Here is a 27,916-nt window from a genome sequence, read left to right as displayed (position 1 = left end):
ACTCACTAGGATCCAGGGGTGGATCCCTGTGCACTAAGCACAGAATGTTTTAAAGCCACAGAGGGAAGAGGAGTGGAGATGGATCTACCCAATGACCCTATGACAAGGTCCTTCTCCCTGGTCTTTGTTAATATTAATACAAAACGACAGGAAGGCACGTTTTCCCTTTTTGTTCTTCACCTTTCTAGTCTTATTAATATCTTTAAATCCAGTCAATTTCAACTCAAAACTTTCCACTAATGGGGGAGGGGGAAAGGGAAAAGATTTGTGGCTGCATGTTTAAGAAAGAAGCTGAATTCATCACGGTGACAGGGGAGAGTGTTGGCAGAGATCTGAGCTATTTATTCTTTTAGGAAAATCCTATAAAGAATGACACAAGGAAGCCTCTATCTGCAGTCTTGTTCATCACACTGGTGAAGAGTCCGATAACAGATGTATGCAGGAGCGTGATTTAGTGCCAGGAGCTGGCCCCTGATGTGTATTAATACAGCGGCAAAGCGGAACGCACCTCTCTTCATCACTCATTTCTATAAAAGAGGTGGAATCCGAGATGGCCCGATGTTAGGCAGAGCAAGCCCATTTGTCCTACTGACTGATGGCGCGGGCTTGGGCTATGTCCTTCACCTCCATGGGGCACTCAGGTTGTGGATAGGAAAAAAAAAAGAAAATGTTCAGTGAAGCAGGCCTTAGTCAACAAGTGAGAGGAGTTGGGCTCAGCAGGGGAAATGTTTAAGGCTCAAGTCTTCTTGATACTTCCCAGTACACTTCCTGATTTGAATATGGAATAAGGATTGTGAACTCTTCTCAACAGTTCTGCTCTTATCAGCAATTAAAAGCTAAAAACATAAGCAAGATATTAAGGGGGAAAAAAGAACAAAAAGATAAAAGAGAGGAGACTATGTTTCACTGCTTCTATTAATTCCATAGACTGGATGAAGACCTGGGTTTTGACGTGGAGTCATGGTTTGGAAGCAATCCTGTCATATACGAGACCAAACACCTGCAGTGTCTAAGACGGCAGCTTGAGAGTCATAGGGAAACTGGACTGATTCTTGGTCTACAATTTATCAACCATGTAACCTCAGTGACTATTTTAACCCCTCTATGCCTCAATTTTCCTGTGTGTAAATTAGGAATAAAAAACAGCATCTCCCTTATTAAGTTGCTGCAAAGATTAGGTGAATTAATTCAGACAAAATGTTTAGTTCATGGCATAGCCATGTGAAAAGTCACTAAAAAAAAAAAAAAAAAGCTTCCTACAACCATCAGAACTGTGATTGAGACTGTTCAGTATGAACCACTATCAAGTAGGCATCCAAACAGAAGCTTACACAGGTCAGTTTCAGAGAATGCTGAAACTTACTAATAAGTGAGAGAGATAAGAGTTCCTATCTGTCTGAGGTCTACTCTTTTACTCAGGTATCAAGTGCTCTGATATATATATATTATTGGGCTGCACAAAAAGTTCACTTGGGTTTTCCCTTAAGCTATAATGGAAAAATCTGAATGAACTTTTTGGCCAACCCAATATCTATTTTCTGAAGAGAATAAAATAATTTATGATATACTTAATTCCCTCAGAGTGAATTCACCATCAGCACAAAAATAACCATAAGTACTTCTGGTAGGTCCTACAAGCAGATATGCTCTTTTTAACCAGACTAATTTATCCTAAAATGTATTGCAATATATAAAGTATTTCCCATGATTACTAATTACATTTAATTATCATAACTCCAAGGAAAAACATCAACAGACATCCAATATTCTTGATGATATAAATATATAATCATCCCTTTTGTCATTTAAGGATGACATACATACAGAGCACCTAAATCAATGAATCTTTATATGTGCATATACTCATGTAATCCCCACCAAGTTCATGATATAAAGCATTTCCAGCATCGCAGAAAATTTTTTGTATCATCCTCTGGTCACGACCCTACAGTGAACGTAATTACTATTTTGGTTTCTATAACTAGTTTTGCCCAGAAAACTTTTAAGTTTTAACTTGAAAACTCAATTACAAATTTCATGACTAGAAAAATATTAGCACTCTGCTGGACATTAAAACAATGATAATGTATTGTACTGTACATCAAACATAAAAGTAAATAAACCCATGTGGCTCCTTTACTGCTGACTAAACTGCCACCCTACCAGGGTTTTCATTACCACACATCTAACTTCCTCTCTGTGCTGCAGCAGAAGTGCAGATGACTCCAGATTGCTGATGGTGAAATATAGGGAATTCAAACTCAAGAGGGCAGAAGACAGTGAAAAAGCACAGACTTTAGGGTCAGAGAGACTTCAAGCAAATTACTTTTCACATTCTCAGTTTTCCCATATAAAATGGGAATAAAATGACCCACTTTCTCATAAAGGTGAGATGAAAAGGTGTATAAGACATATAATTTAGTGCCTGGCACTCAGTAGGTGGTCAATAACGAATGACTACACGTATAATCACCGGCATGTGGGCTGGACAGAGACGCTGTGGCCGCAGGTCTCCGCTTCCTCTTGATGTCACGTGAACACGGAGGCCCCAGGTGTGTGTTTGCCTGTCTGCAGACACGAGGAAGAGAAAACACGGCTTTAACTGTGTCATTCTTACTGTGAGACATTATGTTCAGCCCAGATGAACCCCCTCACCCATTACAGACATATACTAACAAAATGGGCACCACCCTTTGCCATCAAGTGTCAGTACAAGATTATTCAGAATTAATCCTAACTTATTCTTTACACACAACATATACCCATTTGAAACTTATTACCTGAATTCAGAACAGATATTCAAGATTAATTTTAATAAATATGTGCTTCATTACATGCTGGTTTTGTACAATTATTCTTCATAAAAACCACAATTGTTCTAAACTTGTTAATGAAATACTTACTCCCAAGTGGTAATATATTGAAAAGTTTAATGCTGCATGAACACAGATATTTGCATAGAATTTTAATAGCAAGTTTAACCCTTCTATCAGTATAAACCTGGATTTTTAATAATGACTATATCACAAAATAAGTTTAGGTTCTGTGATTTTTAAAAATATTTATTTATGTGCTAATAATAGGTTCCCTGAATCAAGGCAAATTGGAAGTGGTCAAACAGGAGATGACAAGAGTGAACATTGACATTCTAGGAATCAGTGAACCAAGACGGACTGGAATGGGTGAATTTAACTCAGATGACCATTGTATCTACTACTGTGGGCAGGAATCCCTTAGAAGAAATGGAGTAGCCATAATAGTCAACAAAAGAGTCTGAAATGCAGTACTTGGATGCAATCTCAAAAACGACAGAATGATCTCTGTTCGTTTCCAAGGCAAACCATTCAGTATCACAGTAATCCAAGTCTATGTCCCAACCACTAATGTCAAAGAAGCTGAACAGTTCTTTGAAGACCTACAAGACTTTCTAGAACTAACACCAAAATAGATGTCCTTTTTCATCATGCAAAAGTAGAAAGTCAAGAGATACCTAGAGTATCAGGTAAGATTGGTCTTGGAGTACAAAATGAAGCAGGGCAAAGGCTAACAGTTTTGCCAAGATTATGCCCTGGTTATAGCAAACACCCTCTTCCAACAACACACGAGACGACTCTACACAGGAACATCACAAGATGGTCAATTCTGAAATCAGATTGAATATATTCTTTGCAGCCGAAGATGGAGAAGCTCTATACAGTCAGCAAAAACAAGACTGGGAACTGACTGTGGCTCAGATCATGAACTCCTTATTGCAAAATTCAGACTTAAATTGAATAAAGTTCGGAAAACCACTAGGCCATTAAGGTATGACCTAAATCAAATCCCTTACGATTACACAGTGGAAGTGACAAATAGATTCAAGGGATTAGATCTGATGGACAGAGTGCCTGAAGATGGAGGTTCATGACATTGTAATAGGAGGTGGTGATCAAAACCATCCCCAAGAAAAAGAAATGCAAAGAAGCAAAATGGCTGTCTGAGGAGGCCTTACAAATAGCTGAGAAAAGAAGAGAAGCAAAAGGCATAGGAGAAAAACAAAGGTATACCCATCTGAATGCAGAGTTCCAAAGAACAGCAAGGAGAGATAAGAAAGCCCTCCTCAGTTATCAATGCAAAGAAATAGAGGAAAACAATAGAATGGGAAAACACTAGAGATCTTTTCAAGAAAATCAGACATACCAAGGGAATATTTCATGCAAAGATGGGCACAATAAAGGACAGAAATGGAATGAACCTAACAGAAGCAGAAGATATTAAAAAGAGGTAGCAATAATACACAGAAGAACTATACAAAAAAGATTGTCACAACCCAGATAACCACGATGGTGTGATCACTCATCTAGAGCCAGACATTCTGGAGCGTGAAGTCAAGTGGGCCTTAGGAAGCATCACTACTAACAAAGCTAGTGGAGGTGATGGAATTCCAGCTTGAGCTATTTCAAATCCTAAAAGATGACGCTGTGAAAATGTTGCACTCAATATGCCAGCAAATATGGAAAACTCAGCAGTGGCCACAGAACTGGAAAAGGTCAGTTTTCATTCCAATCCCAAAGAAAGGCAATGCTAAAGAATGTTCAAACTACTGCACAATTGCACTCATCTCACACCCTAGCAAAGTAATGCTCAAAATTCTCCAAGCCAGGCTTCAACAGTACGTGAACTGAGAACTTTCAGATGTTCAACCTGGATTTAGAAAAGGCAGTGGAACCAGAGATCAAACTGCCAACATCTGCTGGATCATAGAAAAAGCAAGAGAATTCCAGAAAAACATCTGCTTCACTGACTACACTAAAGCCTTTGACTGTGTGGATAATAACAAACTAGAAAATTCTTAAAGAGACAGGAATACCAGACCACCGTACCTGCCTCCTGAGAAACCTGTATGCAGGTCAGGAAGCAACAGTTAGAACCGGACATGGAACAATGGACTGGTTCCAAATTGGGAAAAGGAGTACGTCAAGGCTGCATGTTGTCACCCTGCTTATTTAACTTCTATGCAGAGTACATCATGCAAAATGCTTGGCTAGATGAAGCACAAGCTGGAATCAAGATTGCTGGGAGAAATATCAATAACCTCATATATGCAGATGGCACCACCCTTACAGCAGAAAGCGAAGAACTAAGGAGCCTCTTGATGAGGGTGAGAGGAGAGTGAAAAAGCTGGCTTAAAACTCAACATTCAAAAAACTAAGATCATGGCATCTGGTCCCATCACTTCATAGCAAATAGATGGGGGAACAATGGAAACAATGACAGACTTCATTTTCTGGGCCTTCAAAATCACTGCAGATGGTGACTGCAGCCATGAAATTAAAAGACACTTGCTTCCTGGAAGAAAAGCTATGACAAACCTAGACACTGTATTAAAAAGCAGAGACACTACTTTGGCAACAAAGGTCCACATAGTCAAAGCTATGGTTTTTCCAATAGTCATGTATGGATGTGAGAGTTAGACCATAAAGAAGGCTGAACACCAAAGAATTGATGCTTTTGAATCGTGTTGTTGGAGAAGACTCTTGAGAGTCCCGTGGACTGCAAGGAGATCAAACCAGTCAATCCTAAAGGAAATCAACCCTGAATATTCATTGGAAGGACTGATGCTGAAGTTCCAATAATTTGGCCACATGATGCAAAGAGCCTACTCACTGGAAAAGACCTTGATGCTGGGAAATATTGAAGGCAGCAGCAGAAGGGGACGACAGAGGATGAGATGGTTGGATGGCATCAGTGACTCAATATACATGAGTTTTAGCAAGCTCTGGGGGATGGTGAAGGACAGGGTAGCCTGGCGTGCTGCAGTCCATAGGGTCGCAAAGAGTTGGACACGACTGAGTGACTGAACAATAAATGATTTACAATATTGTGTTAATTTCAGGTGTATAGCAAAGTGATTCAGTTATACATATACACATATCCACTCTTTTTCAGATTTTTTTCATATAGCTTATTACAAAATACTGAGTTCTTTGTGCTATACAGTAGGTCCTTGTTGATCATTTTATATATAGTAGTGTTTACATGTTAATCCAAAACTCTTAAATTTATCCCTCCCCCCAACCTTTCCCCTTTGGTAACCGTAAGTTTGTTTTCTATGTCTGTGAGTCTGTTTCTGTTTCGTAAGTATAGTTCATTTCTATTGTATTTTAGAGTCCACATATAAGTGATATCATGTATTTGTCTTTCTCTGACTTACTTGACTCAGTTTGATAATCTCTAGGCCTATCCATGTTGCTGCAAGTGGCATTACTGCATTCTTTTTATGGCTCAGTAATACTCCATTGTGTGTGTGTGTAGTACACGTGCATCTTCCATATCCATTCCTCTGTCGATACACATTTAGGTCGCTTCCATGTCTCGGCTACTGTAAACAGTGCTGCAATGGACACTGAGGTGCATGTATCTTTTCGAATTACCGTTTTCTGCAGATACATGGCCAGGAATGGGATTGCTGGGCCATATGGTAATTCTAGTTTTCGTTTTCTGAGAAACCTCCATACTGTTTTCCAGTGGCTGCATCAAGTTACATTCCCACCAACAGTGTAAGAAGTTTCCCTTTTCTGCAAACCCTCTCCAGCATTTGTTATCTGTAGACTTTCTAATGATGGGCATTCTGACTGGTGTGAGGTGGTACTTCACTGTAGTTTCAATTTGCATTTCTCTAATTATTAGTGATGTTGAGCATCTTTTCATATGCTTTTCGGCCATCTGTATGTCTCCTTTAGAAAAATATCCATTAGATCTTCTGTTGATTTTTTGACTGGGTTGTCTGTTTTTTTGATATTGAGCTGCATGAGCTGTTTGTATATTTTTGAGATTAATTACTTGTTGGTCACTTCACTTGCAAATATTTTCTCCCATTCTATGGGCTGTCTTTTCATTTTGTTTATGGCTCCCTATGCTATGTAAAAGCTTTTAAGTTGAATTAGGATCCACTTGTTTATTTTTGGTTTTATTTTCATTACTCGAGAAGGTGGACTTAAGAATATATTGCTGTGATTTAAGTCAGAGTTTTCTGTCTGTTTTCCTCAGAGTTTTAGAGCATCTGGTTTTACTTTAGGTTTATAATCGATTTTGAGGTTATTTTTGTGCATGGTGTTAGAGGATGTTCTAATTGTACACGTAGTTGTCTAGCTTTCCCAGCACAACTTATGGAAGAGACTGTCTTTTCTCCATTGCATATTCCTGCCTCCTTTTATCACAGATTGATCACAGATGTGTGGATTTGTTTCTGGGCTTTTTATCCTGTTCCACTGATCTATACTTCTGTTTCTGTGCTAGTACCAATACTGGTTTGATGAGTATAGTTTTGTGGTATAGTCTGAAGTCAGGGAACCCAATTCCTTCAGCACTCTTTTTCTTTTTCAGGATGGCTTTGGCTACTTTGGGTCTTCTGTACTTCCATACAAATTAAAACTTTTTGTTCTAGTTCTGTGAAATGCCATTGGTAATTTGATAGGGATTGAGTTGAATCTACAGACTGCTTTGGGTAGTACAGTATTTTGACAATATTGATTCTTAAGAACATGGTATATCTTTCCATACGTCATGTGTCATCTTTGATTTCTTTCATCAGTATCTTATAGTTTTCAGAATACAGGTCTTTTGTCTCCTTAGGTAGGTTTATTCAGAAGTATTTTCTTTTTGATGTGATGGTAAATGGGACTGTTTCCTTAATTTCTCTTTCTAATCTTCTGTTGTTAGCATATAGAAATTCAAGAGATTTCTGTATTAATTTTGTATCCTGCAACTTTACTGAATTCTCTGATGAGCTCTAGTAGTTTTCTGGTAGCATCTTTAGAATTTTCTATGTATAATATATGTCATTTCCAATTTGGATTCCTTTTATTACTTTTTCTTCTCTGATTGCCATGGCTAGGATGCTGGTATGCTATTTTAGTTCCCAGCTTCCTCCTTCCTCTCAACCTAGACAGATCCTACCCCTCATTAAGGACCAAGCTGAGTGATTCTCACATCTGCACACAGCTTTCCTTGAACATTCTAGGCCTTATCGCCCATGCATCATTATTTAAATGGCTAATCTCCTTGAGAACAAGGACCACGTTTACATTTCTTTCATAATTTTCCAATGATCTACCAGCTTCAACACAAGGCACATAGCTGACCCCCACTAAATATCTGTTGACTAAAATGGATATGAATGAACAAAAGTTTTACAAACAAAATACTCAACTGTACACTTACGGGGATTCAAATGGTAATTTTTTTTTTAGCCATGCCACACAGCTTGCAGGATCTTAGTCCCCTGACCAGGGACCAAACTTGGGCCTATGGCAGTAAAAGCACTGAGTCCTAACCACTGGACCACCAGGGTATTCCCTAAAACAGTAAATTTTATGTTATGATATTTTACCACAACTTTAAAAAACACTGCCAGAGTATAAAGCATATACAAAAGATTCTAATAAAATTATATCAGATGAACTCCTAATTGGTAGTCCTAGCTGGGGAATCAAGTCTCATGGCCTAATAGCTTTAAAAATGAAACCTCAGTCAAATTTAAGAGAATCTAGTTATCACGGCAACAAGACTACTGTTGAATAGGCAAATTTTCCTTATTCAGAGGTCCCCAATCTGTCAACCTCCACAGTTCAAAAGCATATGGGCATGTGCACCCACATGCTTCCCTCTCACCCTCACACACATACATATATGCTCTCTCTCTTTAAACAGCAAAAGCTTAAGAGTCAATTCAATTTATAAACAAGAAAAAATAAGAATCTGACTGAAATCATAAGAAATATTTTAGAATGCAAAGAACACTACAAAAGGCAGATATTTACAATATAAAGCCTATGGTCTGAAAAATTCTACCTAAGTCACCTTTTACTGATCATTCACATCTATATGGCAAAAGACTGTAAGTTAGGTACTCCATGAATAGTTAACTCTGAAACCCCAAGTGAAATATAAGCATAAATGTGTAAAATAGCAGAAATGATCCATTTTTTATACCTTACAGAGTTCTGGGAATAAGTCTAAATCAGCATGCTGATTTAATAATAAGAAACACAGACAACAGAATGTCAAAGGTAGACAGGTCTAAATGTAGAGGTATTAATTCCCTTGGAAGCCAAAGACACAGGCAGAAAAGAAAGTGACACTACAAATTTTGTTTTTCCTTAAAACAGAGAAATGTACAGAATAGAGCTTCCATCTTTTCCACAAGCAAGTGCTTGAGTAAATACTATCCAAGCCCTTTGTTCTAGTTCAATCAAAAGTGAGAGTGAAAGTCGCTCAGTCTTGTCTGACTCTTTGCGACCCCATGGATAGCCCATGGACTTCTCCAGGCCAGAATACTGGAGTGGGTAGCTGTTCCCTTCTCCAGGGGATCTTCCCAACCCAGGGATGGAACCCAAGTCTCCCGCATTGCAGGCGGATTCTTTACCAGCTGAGCCACCAGGGAAGCCCAGTTCAATCATGCTTCTCCTAAAGACCTAGAGAAAGAGAAAAGTCAAGCAAAGGGTAACAGTTTACAGCCACGCTCCCTTCTTCTTTACTTTAAGCTCACTAAAGGACCCTATAAAACATTTCAGATTAAACGTTAACTCCATTTCTTCAAACTAAACTATGTTATTGGATATGAAGACAGTGGCTACCCTTGAGCTGTAGATAGTGGAGGAAGAGGGACAGCGACTAGGAAAGGCTCAGGGAACTTGTGGGATTCTTTCTGGGAATGTTCCATTTCTGGATCTAGATGCTAGGTTACTTGGATGTGGCTTCATGAAAATTCATCAGGTGTGTATTTCTTTGTACACTTCTCTGTAGGTATATTATCCTTCAATAAACAGTTTAATTAAAAACTATTGCTTCTTCAAGGTCAATGTTTATGAAATGCTAAGTTTTGACAGATACAAAGTAACAAGCATAAGAAAAACACTCAAAAGGGTTTTAAGGTAGTAACTTTCAAAGTATCAACTTGAGCTAAACAAAACAAATACTGCCTTTTATTTACACACCATCTATCATTTCACAGCTCTGCGTGCTTGATATATACCAAGAAGATGGCTGAGGGCACATATTATCACTCTTTATGGACCTAGTCAGTAACATTTATCCCACATTTTCAAGAATGACACATTTTAAATAAAAATGTTTACATTTTAAACCATTTTAAATGGAAATGTGATGGTTTTTTAAATGCTTATTTTAGTAAAACAAAAATAAGTATTACTTGCCTACTGTTCTGCACAGTTATCCACCTCACTATACGGTGCAACATCCCGAGGAGGCTGCTGTGTGCTCAAGGTGGTTGGTCCCTGAACCACCTGCCCCTGGGCCTTGCTTCCTGGATTCCCCACTGGTCTCTGCTCAGCGATGTGGAGGGCTTCGGGGTTAACTGTCCCTACGTTAAATGACTTCCGACTGCTAAAGCCTTCAGCCTGTCATTTCTCTGCAGTAAACAGTCTACTTCTACCATCCCATTCCCACTCCTAATTGTTACACCTTCAAAATTCATAAATTCCTCTTAGGAAAGAACTGGAGGCTTTCTGAAACCAGATAACACAGTTAAATCAATAACCTTATTTTATCATAAAAGTATGTAGTTCTGTGTGGACCATTTCCTTTCTACTCAGGAGGGGAGTTTTGCTCCTTTCACTGTTCACTGAGTTTCTGCCTGGTGGGGGAGATGATATGGTGGTGAACAAAACAGTCTCTTCCCTAACGGGCTTTATAGCCTGGGCCCACTTTCAGAAGCACAGCTTTCCCAGTTATAGAACCTGTATAGAAAGGAACTGAGGCAGGCCTAAAGAGACGTCACGCTCACTCCTAAAATTCAGGTTAGTGCTTCTTCCCTCTTAAAACATTTCTCTTAAGATCATTTCCAGGTTGGAGAGTTATTTCATAAGAGGCAGAATAACTTCACAACTTAGGGCTGAGTAACAACAACAAATATTGTGTTGTTTTTACGCTGACAGTGTCACTGTCTCACAAGACAGAAACTGAAAAGGGACCGCACACAGGTTAGGAGGCATTACAAAGGACCGGGGAAGAGCGTAAGCTCCCCCTTCTCACGGGCACACAGACCCTGATCCTTATCCGTTGAGTGGTAGAAAATTTAACTAGATTTCTTTTTTTTTTAACTCTTTTTTTTTCTTTTAAAGAGCAGTACAAGTTGCTCTTGTGTGGTGAACCATGTACTGTGCGAGGAGGGAGGGGATCTTTCAATTATGCAGAGGCAAAAAGGCTAAATATTAGTTAAACTAAAACCACTACCAAGTTAAGACTTCCTTCTCAATTGAAGTGACATATGGTTAACACAATCATGTAAGGAGCTTTTACAGAATACACATCTCCCACCACCCTGTGGTGAGAGGGATGGAAGAAGAATCTGTAATATGTTTATTTTGAAATTCTACCTCAGGTAATTCTGATAAGCTTCTTCCTACTGTGAAAATTACTGAGCTAAAAAAAAACAAAACTCCCAAGGCCAAGCTAGTCCATAAAATAGATCTAAATATTTAACTTAAAGAATAACAGAATGACTCAATGAATATAAATGTAGATTAAAAAACATATTTATTATTCCCCAGTACGCAAGCAATTAACCCAGAGAAAAGACAGGCTACACTCGTTCTGTTTTGTCTGACCCGGGCCTCAGTACTCTCCGGGCACTGCTTCTTTCACAGCATGAGCGCTGGGTCAGTACTTCTCCTAAAAGCATCATATTCAGCAGCATTTGCTGAGAAGATCTGGGGGAGGTGGGGGTGGAATGAACATTAAAAACATTAAATACACTCTTTAAAAATTCTTACTTCAGGAAAAATCACTAAATTCACATCGTAACTGTGAAGGTGAATGTTGAAGATTAAAAATTAATTGAAAGAGTATTCTGTATATTCGCACATAAACACAACACGTCTATTTTATTTTTTACTGCAGGTAACTAAAAAGATCAGGTGAGTTGTTAAAACTGCAGTGTTACTTAGGAAACTGGGCAGGTCACTATGTCCTTGGGGCAGGAATGTACTTTTAGGGGAAGAAAAACTTACTTTGAGAAATACATGCATGTTTAATAGAACCAATGTTGGCAAAAAATAAATAAATAACTGAAGTGACTGCTTTAGATTTAGAACAAAGATGTTTAAAGTCATTCCTAAGGAAAGAAAACAGTCTTCTTCTGTCAACAGCAAGCTAATTTTTAAGGAATGGTTCACCTTCAAAAAGCACTCATTTTTAAAACTCATTGAAAAGTTCATGTTTTGGTATGAAATAAAAATAAAATTTATTGTAAAAAGATATTTATTTGCTGTACTTTTCCTTTAAAACACACAAATAAGTAACATCAGGAAAAAACTATTGATATTTCTAAGGACCAAAGGTCATCTACATCATATATTCCAATTATTCTCCTTAATTACTAATCTATTCACCTCAATTATTTTTAACAAAAATTTATAGAGGCCTACACTGTGCTGGGTGCAGAGGTTATATACAAAATGACTGAGCCAAGGGCCTGTCCACCAGAAGCTCGCAACAGAGGGAGGGAGGCCGACACATCAAGAACTAAAAGATGATACAAGACGCTGAGCTGTAATCAAGGAGCAAGGAAAGTGAGAGGGGAGAATGAGGAAGAAGAGGATTAAACCTCAGGAGTACAGACCCCTTCCTCACATGTGATTTTACCTGCAGGGTTAAGTGACATTTACTAAACACCCAGTCAGGGAAATATATCTTCACAAACTTGCACATATGACAGGATCCAGGCCTATGACACTAGAAACAGGAGTGTCGTAGGAGAGAAAACCACCTCACGATCAGAGGACACAAAGGAGGTTTTAGGAAGAGATCCTGGCAATCCCACTCATGTTTTCACTCAAACCTAACCCTCAGCCGTTTGTGACAAACTGCTCACCAGCACCTGAACATTCTCTGTAATCTACTTACTTCCCTTTGCTGGGCGAAGGCTGGCATATCATGAAGCTGTCTCATGCCACCCACAGGAGCAGAACAGTTCCATATCCGTTGGAAGGATGGGTATATTACAGTAGCAAAACAAGAGAGAGAGAAAATGCTTTCATCATTCCATACCTGGCAGTAAGATTCTAGCTGGCTGAGAGCTGCTATAAACAAGACTGTCCAATGGAGGACAAAAGATTCCAGAACTGTGCACTATAGAATGGGAAGTTCCGCTAGGAGTGGGCAGCCTTATGGACAACATTACAGCACAAACATTTCCTAACACGTGACCGAAACCAAGCACTAAAGAGGTGAGCGAGAGCTGCTGTGCAGCACAGCGTCCCCAGCAGATAGAGGACTAATAAAGGGTTCTTTCCCCTAAGCCCTGAGGTAAAACCTGAGGTTGTTTACTATGGCTCCAAAGGTCAAAATTAATAGCATGAATTGAGTCTTCTTTTTGCTCTTTGAAACTGCTTGTCAAGTGGCACAGCCAGCTGGGCACACAACTCTGATATGCAGATCACAGTGTTTGTGAACAGATAAAATGAATTACAATGAGTGCAGCCTATCATATTTCAACTAACAGGAAGGTCTCTCTCTTTTTCACCCAAGCAGTGTCCAAATGCCTTCTCTTATAGTCCACTTGGGGTCATTTTAAACACCTCAATAATCTATACTAAATACTCATTAGCAAATGACTCTGGAAGCCAACTCAAAGTTTGTAAAACTGCAGTTATCCTTAGAACAGGGTAGTGTAGTTAACTATGTAACAAAAATAAACATTAGCTACCAGTATGCTAAATATTCAAGTATATTATTTCATTTTGATCCCGACCAGCCCCCCAAATAATGATATTTTCATTTTCAAGGTGAGGAAATTGAAGTATGAGGAGGTTAATTCTTTTGCTCAGGTAAAAGCCAAGACTCTTACCTGAGTCTGCCTCAAACTAATATGAGATTAAAAACTTAAAAGAAGGGATAAAAGAAATGGTGATATACTACGAAGTGATCACCCAAAATAGAGGAAAGATCAGGAAAGTTGGAGAAACTCAAAACTGCCGCAAGATATTCAAAAACTACAACAGGCGACTTGTGCATCATACAAAGAGATGTAGCAATTTATAAGTTCCAGTTATGGTTCTCTAAGACAATAATGGTTTTAAAAAAAAAAAACTACCTTTCAATCAATAAATCTCTCATTTTGGAAAAAGCTGCCTACAGCACTAGTTCCTTATTACCATTCTGGGACTGTGTCCTTGACAGCAATACCAGAGCTTCTACCAGAACACCAATCACACCATCTGCTGTTTGAGCAGCAGCAATTCTTAACACCAGCACCCGGTCTTACTAATTTAATAGCAAAAGCCCAATACCAGCAAGCAAAACAACCAAACCCAAACAAACAGCTGGCTTACGAATTTTATCCATATATACCCTGCACATGAGCCAGCTACCCACACATCCACCCACCAATTCTGCCCATTTGCCCACTGCTAAGTGCTGGGCACTGTGCTGGACCCTACCGCTCTCCTCCTCACCTGCAGCAATTCTCCAGTGCTAACAGAAGCCCAGCATTGTCCCTTCCGTACAGAACTGTGCTCACAACACCCAAGCACAGGCCAATTATGAAATGGGCTTTCCTGTTTAGTAAATTACAAAGCACCAGTCATAAAACCATATGCATTTAGGGCGATAGTTCCCAACCCTGGCTGCGTATTAGAGACACCTGGGAGCTCCAAAATACTGCCAACGCCTGGGCCTCATCCCAGGCCAATTAAATCAGAATCTTGCAAAGTGGGGGACCAGCCTGGATATACATTTTTTTTTTAAAAGCTTCTCAGGTGATTCAAAAGTACAGCCACGGTTGAAAACCAGCAAACTTCAGTATTTCTAGGGTGGTATTTCTGAAAACCTCTTAGCCCACAAATGAATTAGGTGGTACAAAGACCACAAAGGTTCGTTCTCACTGCACCCGCCATCTGGGTGGTATTAAAATGACACATTGATCAAATGTTCTCTTAAAATCACGTCCCCATTATGTCTTTGTTTATGGCAATGGAATGCTAAACAAGAGAGTACCCTGAGGTCACTCACCGCCCCCCAGTGGCCCCCAGGCCTCACTTGGAGAATCGGAGCTGCGTAAGGCTCTAGCAGTGAAGAGGTGCTTGAGGAACCCTCCCTCTCTCGCAGCTGAGGGTTTGGGGGGGGAGTTGAACCAGTCTCATCCAGGCAGGAAGCAGCCTCAGCTCAGTAACCCGACAGGAGGAAACCTTCACAGCTCAGGCATGATTATCCAACTCTTTGTGCTCTTACAGGAGAGTAATTATAGGCACGTGAAAAAAGGGAAGCACTCCCCGAGGAACTCTTCCTCACATGCTTCCCAAGAGGCAGTAGGGCCATTAAAAATTCCATGATGAAGAGGAAAAACAGCCTGGGAACAGCCAGGAGGCAATACAGCAAATTAATACACCAGGCCTCCTCGGGGAAAGCTGTGATAAAGCAGGAAAACACTTCTCTCTTTGCAAAATAAAATTATACCGCTAATGATAACATAGTCACCACACACACACGCACAAATCGTTCTAATGATGGGTGTGAAATTCCCAATGCTGCCCAGATGCTTTGAAAGGAATCTTTACGGCAAATAAAATGGAACAAGAAAAAGACAAAATTTCCATTCGAAACAGTTTTTAATATGGTCATTCACCTGCCTCTTCCCTACCACCACTGCTCTTTAACAGTCCTTCCCTAGGTGCCAGGTTTTGTTAAATGGTCCACTCTTTGCAAAGCCCACCATCCACTTCTGAATCCAATAGCATCTGTCAGCCACACTGGAGCTAGACTGCTCCTTCTCTGCTGACTCCTTGCCAGGCAGGGACCTCACTATTAAGGAAAACAGGGAGCCCCGAGGGAAGCGTCTCATCTCCCACATTTCCTAAAACCTGTGAAGGTCACTTGTGCTGACCATTTCCCACGGATGGGGGGTTCCCAAAGTTTATTGCTCGTGCGCCCTCATCAGTAAAAAATCTGAACACTCCTTATACATGTAATACATACACATAAAATAAAAATATGTGCTGCTAGACTAATACATGTATAACTTGAAAAAAATTTTAAGGCTAAAATAAGGAATAAATGTAAGTTTAAAAATGTTCTTCCCTTACCCCAAAGAACCTTCATGTTTGCAACCCCACTTTGTATCCACTGCCCCAGGAATGATGTCAGGCAGGACAAGGATGAGCTATAAGTGTCCACACTCTCTCATCCTGCTTTCAGCAAAAGTCTGAAGCAATAAGCACTATTTCCACATAGCTGAGTGCGCCAGAAACACAGCCTCGGCTTCCTTACATTTCCAAGTCTGGCCACAAGCACGGCTGGTAAGAGAACAAAGATAATGATGTGGATAATGAGATACACAAAGAAACAGGAAGCTCACACCCACTCCAACCAGGATGAGGCCTTAAAGGCAATAGGAAACCTGACAGAAGCATGGGTATACCAATCTTAGCACAGCTCAAGGTAGCAGAAGTAAGGGGAGGAGGACGAATAATCCACTTTCAGTATCTGACATGACACGGTGTTACTCATATAGTCTTGCTAAAGAGCACACACATTTCCACACCTGACCCTCCCATGAGGATATAAGCTTCTTAAGGATAGTATTAAATATTTAAACAAAGTACCTGGCACTCAGTAAGGTGAAAGTATTAGTCACTCAGTTGTGACTGACTCTGCAACCCCAGGGACTATAGCCCACCAGGCTCCTTTGTCCATGGGATTTTCCAGGCAAGGATACTGGAGTGGGTTGCCATTCCCTTCTCCAGGGGATCTGTCCCACCCAGGGATTGAACCCGGATCTCCTGCATTGCAGGCAGATTCTTTACCATCTGAGCCACCAGGGAAGGCTTCCCAGGAAGGCACATAGTAAGGAGTCAGCAAATGACGAATGAATGATGGCTAAATAGCATGCGACTAAGAAAAGGCCTTACGGTAGTTTACTAATGTCCCCTAATTTTCCAAGCTCTTAGTTAACACCATGCATGACAGTCTCTCTTTTCAAAAGATTTTCCCTACTGAAATACTACTTTTCCAGTAGAAGGTCAGGTAGGTGGTTATAGTGCAAGAGTTCATTATTATAGGCCATAGCAAATACCCTAACTATATCCATGAAAGAATCATTTCTTTGTGCAGCCTGCACCCCAAATCTGTGAACATATCCACTTAACAATGTGTTAAGAAGAATAAGGAAAAAAAAAATCATTGGAATCTTGGAAAGAAATTCTTTGTGTCATGAGAAACAACAAAAGTTCTATGGTTCAGCCTATTAGCTGCTCCTTGTGTGCAATAACCCACTAGGGCATGCCATCATAGAAACCATATTTACTTTGCATTTCACCCTACTTGAGAGAATGTATATTCAGAAGCACTGATTTCATTCTGCCATGCAAGTGCAGGATTTATCCTGACAAATTCATACTGAATGCCCCGTAAGTGCCAGACACTGTGTTAGGCGTGGGGGACGTATCAGGGAACAAGACAAGGTCCAGGCACTCTGAAACTTATAGTCTAGTGAGAGACAAGGGGAAACGTAAGAAGAAAAACAAAACAACAATAAAGTCATTACAGACTATAATTAAAGCTCTAAAGGAAAGAGAGAGATAACAAGAGGTGACAGGCGCGGGCCAGTACTTTTACACAGGCTAGGCCGAGGGGGTCCTCCCTGTGGAGGTGGCCCGAGCTGGGGTGAGAAAGAGCCAGCCACGGGAAGAGCTCTAAGACGGCAGTTCAGCAGAGGGAAAAGGTGTGAAGGTTCAGCGGCAGGAGAGAGCTATGAATCTGAAGAGTAAAACAGAGCTCAATGAGGAGGAAGAAGTCTATGAAAGGAGGTTGGACAAGAAGGCAGGAGTCAGATCACAGAGGATGAGTCAGAACTTAGGTCAAAGCTGAGGTTTTAAATCATACAGTAAACCATGGGACCACAGGAAAGGTACTTCAACACTCTGCCTCCGTTTCTGCCTCTCTAAAACAACTCCTGACCTCAAAAAGTTGTTGAGAGATCAAAGTGGACGGTATACACTAACATACTTTAATCTCAAAAGGGTTATAAAAGGACAATAGTATCATCTAGAAAAAAACAGTCACTAGGACACAATTACCTGGCAGAGCAGTGTGCTGGTGAGCATCTTCGGTGAGAAGCATCAGCAAGAACATCCAGGGAGTAAAGGGGAGAGAGAGGATTAAACTGCAGGAATAAATGAGATTATTTCAGCAAGGCTTATATGAAACAGACCTGATCCTAAAGGGCCACCTGATACTTGCTTACTTTTCCCCTTTGACTAGTCAACTCTCCTGCCATTCCACAGACACCGTTCCATCAGTTTGTGCACAGTCAACAGTGTACCCGCAAATGTAGCGTAACTAATCTATCCAGCCTCACAATAGACTATTCCTTGGTAAGCAGCAATTTTTCAAAAACTTCTGATACATAATAATTACTTAAGTGGCAGAATACAGTACTTTCTAACTGACATAAAGGGAACTTATGCCTACTGATTTTCAGCCCTTGTTCCCAAGAATACTAGCATGAAATTACCTTGTCCTTATCCTGGCAGATGTTTCCAGTGAATAACTGGTTAGCACAAACCAGCAGCAGTGTAGTGGAAACAGAACTAGATTAAGAATTAGAATATCCAGTGTTTAGTTCCAGCCTACCACTAAGTTGTCATATATTAAAAACTACAAAATCTCTTTGAGCTTTACCATCCTCATCTGTAAAACAGATGTATCACTATCTGTCTTACCTATTTCATGGGATTACTGTGAGGGCTACATAAAATATTGTTTTTGGTTTAGAAAGTAATTTCAGTTTCTCATCTGTAAAACACCTATTCACCTCAAAAGGGGGTTGTAAGGATCAACTGGGACATATATAAAAGTACCTCACTTTATGTTGGCTAGCCTTCTTTGGATTTTTTTCCACAATAAATACTCCCCCCACACATATTTCAGAAATAAATATATATGAATACTAGAAGAACAGTGAATGGTGTTAATAATTTCAAAAGAACTTAAAAAGGACACAAATTAAGCAACTGTCTGTCATAGAGGTTCCAGTCCCAGTGCTGTATGACTTTGGGCAAACAGTTTAAACCTCGTTTGTAAATAATCCATCTCATCTGTAAATAACAGATCTGGAAGAGATGATCATCACAGGTCTCTTTGCCTTTAGATTCTGATGCAAACACAATGAATACTATAGCACAGCAACCCCCCACCTGTGGTCTCTCACATTCCACCTGAGTGACTGTCTGCCCACTACCTGCTCTACTACTTACTTCGTATTTCCCTTCGTATCAATTTTTACTCAGCATTGTCATCACTATATTTCTGTGAAATAACGAGTTTGATAAAATGATTACATTTTTCTAATATAAATTATTGTAACTAAAGTAAAAACTGTATATTCACATGCCATCTAAAATCATATAAATTCATACCAGTTAGGTCTATATCACTGTTCTAGTTCATTTTGAAATAGTAACTTCAAGAAGAAAATTCCAAGTCTAAAAAGTATTATCAACTTATTAATAAGCTACTAAGCAGAAAAACCAAAAAACCTATCAGTATAAAAAGTATTATCAACTTATTAATAAGCTACTAAGCAGAAAAACCAAAAAACCTATAGTATTCATCTATTTTGCAACTAATCATCAAGATGAAGCAAACTCTCTCCCAACAAAGCTCAAAAAGCTCTCGGACATTAAAGGAACACATTGAGAGCCACTGTCAGTAACTTCAAAATCAGGACCCTTATAAAGGCCTAGATATGCCACGGGCCCCCTCAAGAGGAGCTAGAGAAAAGAGCAAGAGGCTCTGAGGTCTCAACCTCATTTCACCCAAAGCAGCTCCACCTTCCTCTGCTTCATGTGTTTAGGATTCAACATTGCATTTCTCAGCACGGGATGCTAACACTGAACTAAAAAATTGGCAAATAAGGTTCATTCTGATTTCTTACTGCAAAGTTCAAAACCAGAATAAAAACTGGATTCCTATGAAATATGTCACAAGTAATAAACCAAAGATCACAGTTGAACCTAAAAAGGGGAACTGGCTCTTGTTCTTATTAGTGAATACTAAGATATTTTTGGAAAACAGTTCTCCAAGAAAATCAGAATAACATAAGGAACAGGAACCTTACCTCATGTGCACAAGCAGAAATGTGAGGAAAATCAGAAGCCAAGGCTTTATTCTTTCTAAAGAAAAGGAAATCAAATGATAAAGATGACAAAGAAAAATAATCTTACCTGATTTCGTTCTCTTTTCCCAGCTGATGGTAACCAGAAACTAGAAAGAGGGAGAGAATAAGAGGAAAGAAAACAATAAAAGAAGTGGTAGGAACATTATTAGAGACGAGAAGACAAAGAAGATATTGGGTTAATGAAGGGAAGAAAACAGAAATGAGAAAAAAAAATGGAATGAGAGGAGAAAAGGAGATGTTAAATGTATATGAGCTTTTTGTTTTTGCAGAAAATGACTCTTCAAAGTAAAAAGTCAGAATACAGAAGACTAGATACTAAAACAACTCAAGATGACGGTGTGAGACCAATGCACTCTCAGCTGTGCGGTGAGAACAAGATCCCGGTTCAACAAGGGCACAGACCACACCTTGTCAATTTTATAACAACCAGGCTGGATGGATATAGGATCGTAACTGGACACTGACCATGACAAAAACTAGAGACACCAAAGAGCCAATCGTGTTGGGGGCAAGGCTGTCACAAGAAAAGGTGGAATGATTCTTCTAGAGCTACACACAGGCTCTCCAGCAGCACTTTTCACAGTAGTTAGAACAAAAAGATATTTCTCTGTCTAGAGGTCTAAAACTGGGAAGTGCATATAGAAGAGAATACAGAAGCAATCACACATTTTGAACGAAAAAATTTTAAGAGATGGAAAAACTGATTTAAAATACAACATTCTCATTAGAGGCTACTTTTACAATGTAGCACCTAGAGACCTAAAACGCAAAGAGATAAAAACTAGTCTAGAAAGGAAAAAAAAAAAAATCACTCTCATGAACTTAGCATGTTAGCCATGTTATAAAGTACCAATCTTTAAGATGACCTCATTCAGCTCTACAACAGAATTTCCAGGTTTCTTCATAAAACGTTCTTCTGCGGTCCCCTCCAAGGAACAGGCTAGGGGAGCGCCGGTAAATACAGAAGCACTTACTCTTTCTGCCGAGGGTCACTAATGAGGTGGCCTATCCTCTCGGTACCCAGAGTACTTATGCTGGACTCCTGGAAAGGCAAAGAAGGTAAAACAAGCATTAAGTATGATCTGTCACCAAACTCACGCTTTCCTATGATTATACCAGCAACCCCAAAGCACATGTCAGATGTCAATCTTAAAATCCAATAGCAACTAGACAGCTTTTTGTGGAACTCTATTGTAAGAGTATTGCACGTTATTCTAGACTTAGTTTTCTTTAGTGCTCAAACAAAGTCTTTTTTTAAAACTATGTATAGTATTTTAATATACCTCCTGGACTTATTAAAAAATGTCAAAATAGAAACAGTTTTTAAAAAATCCAACAGCAGCCAATTTTTAACAGGCCAGCACACCAAGATCCCTAGAGTCATTCACTTATAGCCTCAAGAGCCTTCATAATGTGACATTTACCGAGTCCTCACTAGGAACACCAAAGTATCTACTGACTAAATGTATACATGTCAAAAGATTTTTGTAACTTACAAAAATTGTCCCTCTGTATTTTGTCTGTTAAACATCACCTCCTAAGGTAAAAATACAAGTTTGTATAAACTGGTTCTTAAATTAGTGGTTCTCAAGATTGTAATACAAAATCATACCCATAACACCACAAGCAATTCAGAAACTAATCATCTCAAAAAAACTGGAAAATGGCAGAAGGCACTCACCCTTCATTTAACTTGAGTACATTTACAGTGAATATCTATCACAGAACTTGGGCAAGCGTATTGACAGTACATGAGCAAGAGTTACACGCATATGAGGACATGTTAAGATGAAAGAGCATAAGTCATGGGCATGAATGTCAAAAATGTCAAGCCTGTTGCTCAAACACATTTGTTTCTGGGCAATCACTATTATCTGTATTCATCTGTGTGTGGATTAGCCTAAATATGAGGGTATACACATTTTAGCAGAACTGGCTGTAGAAAAATTAACTTGGAGGTCAGATTTTGGGTGGAGTGGAGCTAAAGGAAAAGGCTTCCCATACTGTATTCTTCATATTTTTCACTCCTTACACCTATACCTCTTGGTCACAGACAGCCATGGTAATGGGGCCAAGAGAAAAGATAGGTGAAAAATGAGCTATTTGTTACAGCAGAAAAATTATTAACTTAAAGTGCCGTAATGTTTAAATTTACAGTTTATTACTGTGTAAATTACAAGCAGTACTTTGCGTAATTAGCAGCTCGCTGGCAGGGAGCTGTGAATGAAACTCATTATTTATGATTACAATTTAGAAAAAGAAGAGAGAGAGAAGGGAGGGAGAAGAAGGGGGGCAGAACAGTGACCTCTGCTAGAAATGACAAATATCCCTGTAAGGTGATGAAGATGAATTAACCAAGTAAATATTATCCTATTCATTTGAAATCATTACAGACACAACCAACAGGCCCTACTTTCCTTCCAGGCAAGCTAAAGGGGGTCTCCAGGATGAAATTATTTACTTCCATGGGCGTGGAAGGCTGTTATTTTATAGGAGCTGAAACAAAATAAGGTAGGTGTTAGGGAGAACACCATGTGTCAAGCCTAACCATTAAAGAAAAAAAATCAAACCATTGCTCTGTTTCCCACTCCCAACATCCTGGGGCCTCCCTCCACTCCAGGTATTCCTACCTGCTAGCTGTCCTGTTAGAATAAGCTCCCACAATAGCAAATGCAGCACTTTATTGCCTATAGAATGAGTAATCCAAAAGAAAAGGTATTCTTCCAATAATCAAATATTTTTCTAATTAGAGATATGAAATAGAATTTAAAGACAGATAAAAATATGAATTCATCTGAAAATAAACAGACTAATTTCTTTTGCAGAAATTAGTCCTCTGATTAATCTATAAAAACAGTAGCTCTCTGAAGGCAGGAAGACTGTGGCTCTGATCACTACATACCTGGCTGGGCATAGGGCCTGCCACACTCAGGTACTCTAGATACTTACTGAATGAACAAACATATTAATGCTCTAAAAATGCCTCTCCCACCCTTATTCTTTCTCCACCACAATCTTCTCTGACTGGTACTGAGCCCCAGTCTTATTTTCAGTCTCAAAGCCAGAGTGAAAAATCAGTAATTAATTAAATTTAAATTGAAAAAGATAAAAGAGAATTAGTTCAGTTCAGTTCAGTCGCTCAGTCGAGTCCGACTCTTTGCAACCCCATGAACTGCAGCACGCCAGGTCTCGCTGTCCATCACTAACTCCCTGAGTCCACCCAAACCCATGTCCATCAAGTCGGTGATGCCATCCAGCCATCTCATCCTCTGTCGTCCCCTTCTCCTCCTGCCCTCAATCTTTCCCAGCATTAGGGTCTTTTCCAATGAGTCAGCTCTTTGCATCAGGTGGCCAAAATGTTGGAGTTTCATCTTCACCATCAGTCCTTCCAATGAACATCCAGGACTGATCTCCTTTAGGATGGACTGGCTGGATCTCCTTGCAGTCCAAGGGACTCTCAAGAGTCTTCTCCAACACCACAGTTCAAAAGCATCAATTCTTCAGTGCTCAGCTTTCTTTATAGTCCAACCCTCACATCCATACATGACCACTGGAAAAACCATAGCCTTGACTAGATGGACCTTTGTTGACAAAGTAATGTCTCTGCTTTTTAATATGCTATCTAGGTTGGTCATAACTTTCCTTCCAAGGAGTAAGCGTCTTTTAATTTCATGGCTGCAGTCACCATCGGCAGTGATTTTGGAGCCCAGAAAAATAAAGTCAGCCACTGTTTCCCCATCTATCTGCCATGAAGTGATGGGACTGGATGCCATGATCTTAGTTTTCTGAATGTTCAGCTTTAAGCCAACTTTTTCATTCTCACTTTCATCAAGAGGTTCTTTAGTTCTTCTTCACTTTCTGCCATAAGGGTGGTGTCATCTGCATATCTGAGGTTATTGATATTTCTCCTGGCAATCTTGATTCCAGCTTGTGCTTCCTCCAGCCCAGCGTTTCTCATGATGTACTCTGCATACAAGTTAAATAAGCAGGGTGAAAATATACAGCCTTGACGTACTCCTTTTCCTATTTGGAACCAGTCTGTTGTTCCATGTCCAGTTCTAACTGTTGCTTCCTGACCTGCATACAGGTTTCTCAAGAGGCAGGTCAGGTGGTCTGGTATTCCCATCTTTTTCAGAATTTTCCAGTTTATTGTGATCCACAGAGTCAAAGGCTTTGGCATAGTAAATCAAGCAGAAGTAGATGTTTTTCTGGTACTCTCTTGCTTTTTCGATGATCCATTGGATGTTGTCAATTTGATCTCTGGTTCCTCTGCCTTTTCTAAAACCAGCTTGAACATCTGGAAGTTCACAGTTCACGTATTGCTGAAGCCTGGCTTGGAGAATTTTAAGCACTACTTTACTAGCGTGTCACATGAGTGCAATTGTGCGGTAGTTTGAGCCTTCTTTGGCATTGCCTTTCTTTGGGATTGGAATGAAAACTGACCTTTTGCAGTCCTGTGGCCACTGCTGAGTTTTCCAAATTTGCTGGCATATCGAGTGCAGCATTTTCACAGCATCATCTTTCAGGATTTGAAATAGCTCAACTGGAATTCCATCACCTCCACTAGCTTTGTTCGTAGTGATGCTTCCTAAGGCCCACTTGACTTCACATTTCAGGATGTCTGGCTCTCAATTCTCTGTGTTTTGACACTTCTATCTGGGTAACATCAGACATTTCTTAACACCTTTGAACCCATTTTACTCATCCTTTAAAGAAAATATCACCTTTTTAACAAGAGTTTTGGGAGGATTAAATCAACTGAGTACCTAGCACAGTCCCTGGCAAAGGCAGTACTGAGTAAATGGTACAGTTCTCCCTTATGTCCAAGGAGGGACCTTTGAAATTTGATAACAGGTCTTGCTTCCCATTTTCTTTTTAATGAATTCTAGAATAAAAGACCAAAGTTAGAACAAAAGAAGCATTTGTGAATTCAAGAGGAGTCATAAAGAAGCCAAGAGCATTTCAACTTATATAATAATAATAATAATATAATCAACAGAGTAGAAGGGACAGAGATCGGGCCTCTAGGTTTACAGACCACCGACAGTGTCATGACAGTGTTTGCTTTGTCAGAACTTCTGTATGAATCAAGCTTCATCTTTCACGTATGTATCCACTCATGTCCTATATAATGTTCACTCTTGTGAATGTGCAAAATACATCTGGTTTAATTAACCCCAGGGAGTTCTTCAGCACCTTTGATTACCAATAGGGTATACAAATCTCTTGGGCAATATTATCCTCCCAGTGAGCCTAGGAAATAGTAGGAGCTATCACCTTCCCCACAAGCCTTCTTCGCCCTTTTCTGAGGCATCGAGCTGCAGCTCCAGGCAGACGATTAAAGCGAGCGTGGTACCCTAAATAAAAAAGAAGAAAGATCTCAGTAACTGAATGCACAAGATTCATTAGTAGTGATATGCTTCTAATACACAAAGGCCTTTCACCTGGGATCTTACTTACTAGATTGACCCTTAAAACTAGTATCATTCGGCTATTTGCCAAGGATTTACTTATTCCTTTGTCTTTGTCACCAGTGGTATGATCTTAGGCATGTCATTTACCTGTGACCAGGGATCCTTGTTTATAAAAAGGCAATAATCATTTGCTCAGTCCTCTTTTACAGGACTTCAAGACTCCATGAAACAGCACATGCAAGGTACTTTATAAACTGAAAACACTACACAAATATAAGGTATTATCAACAATTTCTAATTACAAATTAAATGTTAGCTATCATCTCAAAAACATTCTAACTCAGGGGCTCCCCTGGTGGCTCAGTGGTAAAAGAAACCACCTGCCGGTGCAGGAGACATGAGTTCAATCCCTGGTCCAGGAACATCCCACGTGCTGCAAAGCAACTGAGCCTGTGTGCCACAACTACTGAACCTGAGCTCTCACGATCTGCAGCTACTGAGCCCACGAGCCGCAACAACTGAGGCTGACGTGCCCTAAAGCCCAAGCTCTGCAACAAGAGGAGCCACGGCAATGGGAAGTCTGTGCACCACGGTGAAGAGTAGCCCCCACTCACTGCAACTAGAGAAAAGCCCACACACAATGAAGACCCAGCGCAGCCAAAAACATAAATGAACAAAAGTATTTTAAAAAAAATTTTAAAAGACATTCTAATTCACAAAACAGGTAAAAATAAAAAAAATAGCATGTATAATATAATCCCATTTTTCTAATTGCTGTATACGTTCTATACACTGGAAGAATCCACATGAAAATGTTATCAGTGACTCTGAGTGTGGTTTACAGGCCATTTAAAGTTTCTTCTTTCCAGTCTTGCTTATTTGTATCTACTTTAAGTGGTCCATAAAGAACTTTTAGAAATGGTCATTGATGTCTTTATGAAAACTATTAAGGTATCAAATGATGTGCCTTGGCCAGGCATCCTTACCAAGAACCGACTGCTTTGAGAAGGCATTTCAATCACCCAAATTCACAACAAAACACTATAGAACAGGAATTTACAACTCTTAGTGCAACGCTGCACCAACAGACGCTCAACATATACTTAGAAACTGGATGACTACTGGTTTCTGGGGATCTTTGCATCATAAATTTATAGAGCTAAAAGAAACCTCTGAAACAACACTGTTCAATATCACGATATCCTAAGTCATCACTCTGATGCCCCAAGGAAATGAAGTGACTGCCAGTCACAGAGCTAGGAAGGCAGTACCAGAGAGTATTCCCACATTTCCTTCCCCTGTCCCAGGCTCTACCCACTCCACTTTGTTACATCGTAATCAGTGGAAAAGCTCAGGGAAAAGATACTCATTTGTGTTAAAGCCCACAGTAACAGAATTATTAAAATAAAAATTTTTTTAAAAATATTTAAAAATCATCCATTTAAAAAATGTCATTATGCCTGTTGTTATGAATGTTGTTACTGAAATCTGTTCTCTTCCAAGATCCACTGCTTGAGGCCTCCACTCAGCACTCAGGAGCCCACTGGTTTCACAGCAGGATAAGCAGCAGTGACACACCGCTAGGCCTCTTACATCTGGCACAGACAGCAACAGCAAGCTGAAGGCAGGCCCTGCTGATACAAATTCTGAGAGTCTCCATGGATTGATTCAGGTAAGAATGGAGAGAACGTCAAGCTTTGAGACTGACTGACCCTTGAACCTTCTGGAAAACTCCCTGGCCTAGTTCTAAAATTCAGACAGTCAATGCATGCTTACAGGCATGAGTAGGCTGGCCATGGAGGACTCCCCCCAGAGAGAACATAAAAGTGTGAAGTGTGTTTTGGTCTCCTCAGAACTCACCTCTTTGAGCTGGTCGAGAAGGTAAAAGGAATGTGGAATCAGAAAGTTTATCCAGTCCAGAATCCATTCTCTCTACTTCGGAGCAGTGGTCAGGAGCCCATTTGGGCAGCAGATTAGGGACAGTGAATCCTGGGACACATTCTCCTTCATAGAACCAATCGCTCTGCTCATCGTCCCCTAAAGGAAAGAGATTCTGTCATAAGCTGCAATTTTTAATGTGCTCTAAGAGAATCCAAATGAGAAGATAATGTCTCAGTGCTATAGGTTTGATTATATATTTATTTTAAATAAAGCCAAAGTACAAAAAAAAAAAAAATGCTTGCTACTTCTTGATCCATATTACGACAAAACCCGGGACATCAAACTAGTTCCACACAAATGTCACATTAAGGCACACTGGAATGCTTTTGACGGTAAAAGCTAACAAAGCTACCGCTTACTAAGTCCTGTCCACCTACCAGAATCC

At 39.8% G+C, this 27,916-nt stretch overlaps 1 protein-coding gene and 2 long non-coding RNA genes across 11 annotated transcripts in view; 1 reads left to right on the top strand and 2 right to left on the bottom strand.

Moving 5' to 3' along the window:
* Positions 1 to 27,916, bottom strand: part of GPATCH2L (G-patch domain containing 2 like) — a 60,551-nt gene that overhangs the window by 8,809 nt on the left and 23,826 nt on the right. For 3 of the 9 annotated variants that reach the window (XR_014059309.1, XR_014059307.1, XM_081509344.1), the window contains 6 exons: positions 27,451 to 27,627; positions 25,454 to 25,533; positions 21,151 to 21,218; positions 20,117 to 20,171; positions 18,075 to 18,160; positions 2,474 to 2,568 (listed from right to left, as the gene is read on the bottom strand). Coding sequence is in view for 2 of the 9 variants with exons in the window: in XM_081509344.1 (XP_081365470.1) it covers positions 2,474 to 2,568; positions 18,075 to 18,160; positions 20,117 to 20,171; positions 21,151 to 21,218; positions 25,454 to 25,533; positions 27,451 to 27,627 (561 nt within the window). In the remaining 7 variants the exon portion in view is untranslated. Of the gene's footprint in view, positions 1 to 2,473; positions 2,569 to 18,074; positions 18,161 to 18,511; positions 18,588 to 19,253; positions 19,306 to 20,116; positions 20,172 to 20,222; positions 20,263 to 21,150; positions 21,219 to 25,453; positions 25,534 to 27,450; positions 27,628 to 27,916 lie in introns of all 9 variants that reach the window. The other 6 variants (XR_014059305.1, XR_014059310.1, XR_014059308.1 and 3 more) reach the window with 5 other exon arrangements.
* On the bottom strand, positions 11,520 to 12,978 carry LOC145513328 (uncharacterized). Its single transcript, XR_014059313.1, has 2 exons — positions 12,907 to 12,978; positions 11,520 to 11,711 (listed from the first exon to the last, which is right to left on the bottom strand). It is a non-coding gene; the product is annotated as an uncharacterized LOC145513328 (long non-coding RNA).
* On the top strand, positions 13,145 to 27,766 carry LOC145513327 (uncharacterized). Its single transcript, XR_014059312.1, has 3 exons — positions 13,145 to 13,229; positions 27,094 to 27,262; positions 27,444 to 27,766. It is a non-coding gene; the product is annotated as an uncharacterized LOC145513327 (long non-coding RNA).

This window comes from Giraffa tippelskirchi, chromosome 7, assembly GCF_054371585.1.
Source record: "Giraffa tippelskirchi isolate mGirTip1 chromosome 7, T2T-mGirTip1v1.2.pri, whole genome shotgun sequence".
NCBI classification, from domain to species: domain Eukaryota; kingdom Metazoa; phylum Chordata; class Mammalia; order Artiodactyla; family Giraffidae; genus Giraffa; species Giraffa tippelskirchi.
The sequence above is the reverse complement of the archived record's forward strand: the minus strand, read 5'-3'. Positions and strand labels throughout refer to the sequence as shown.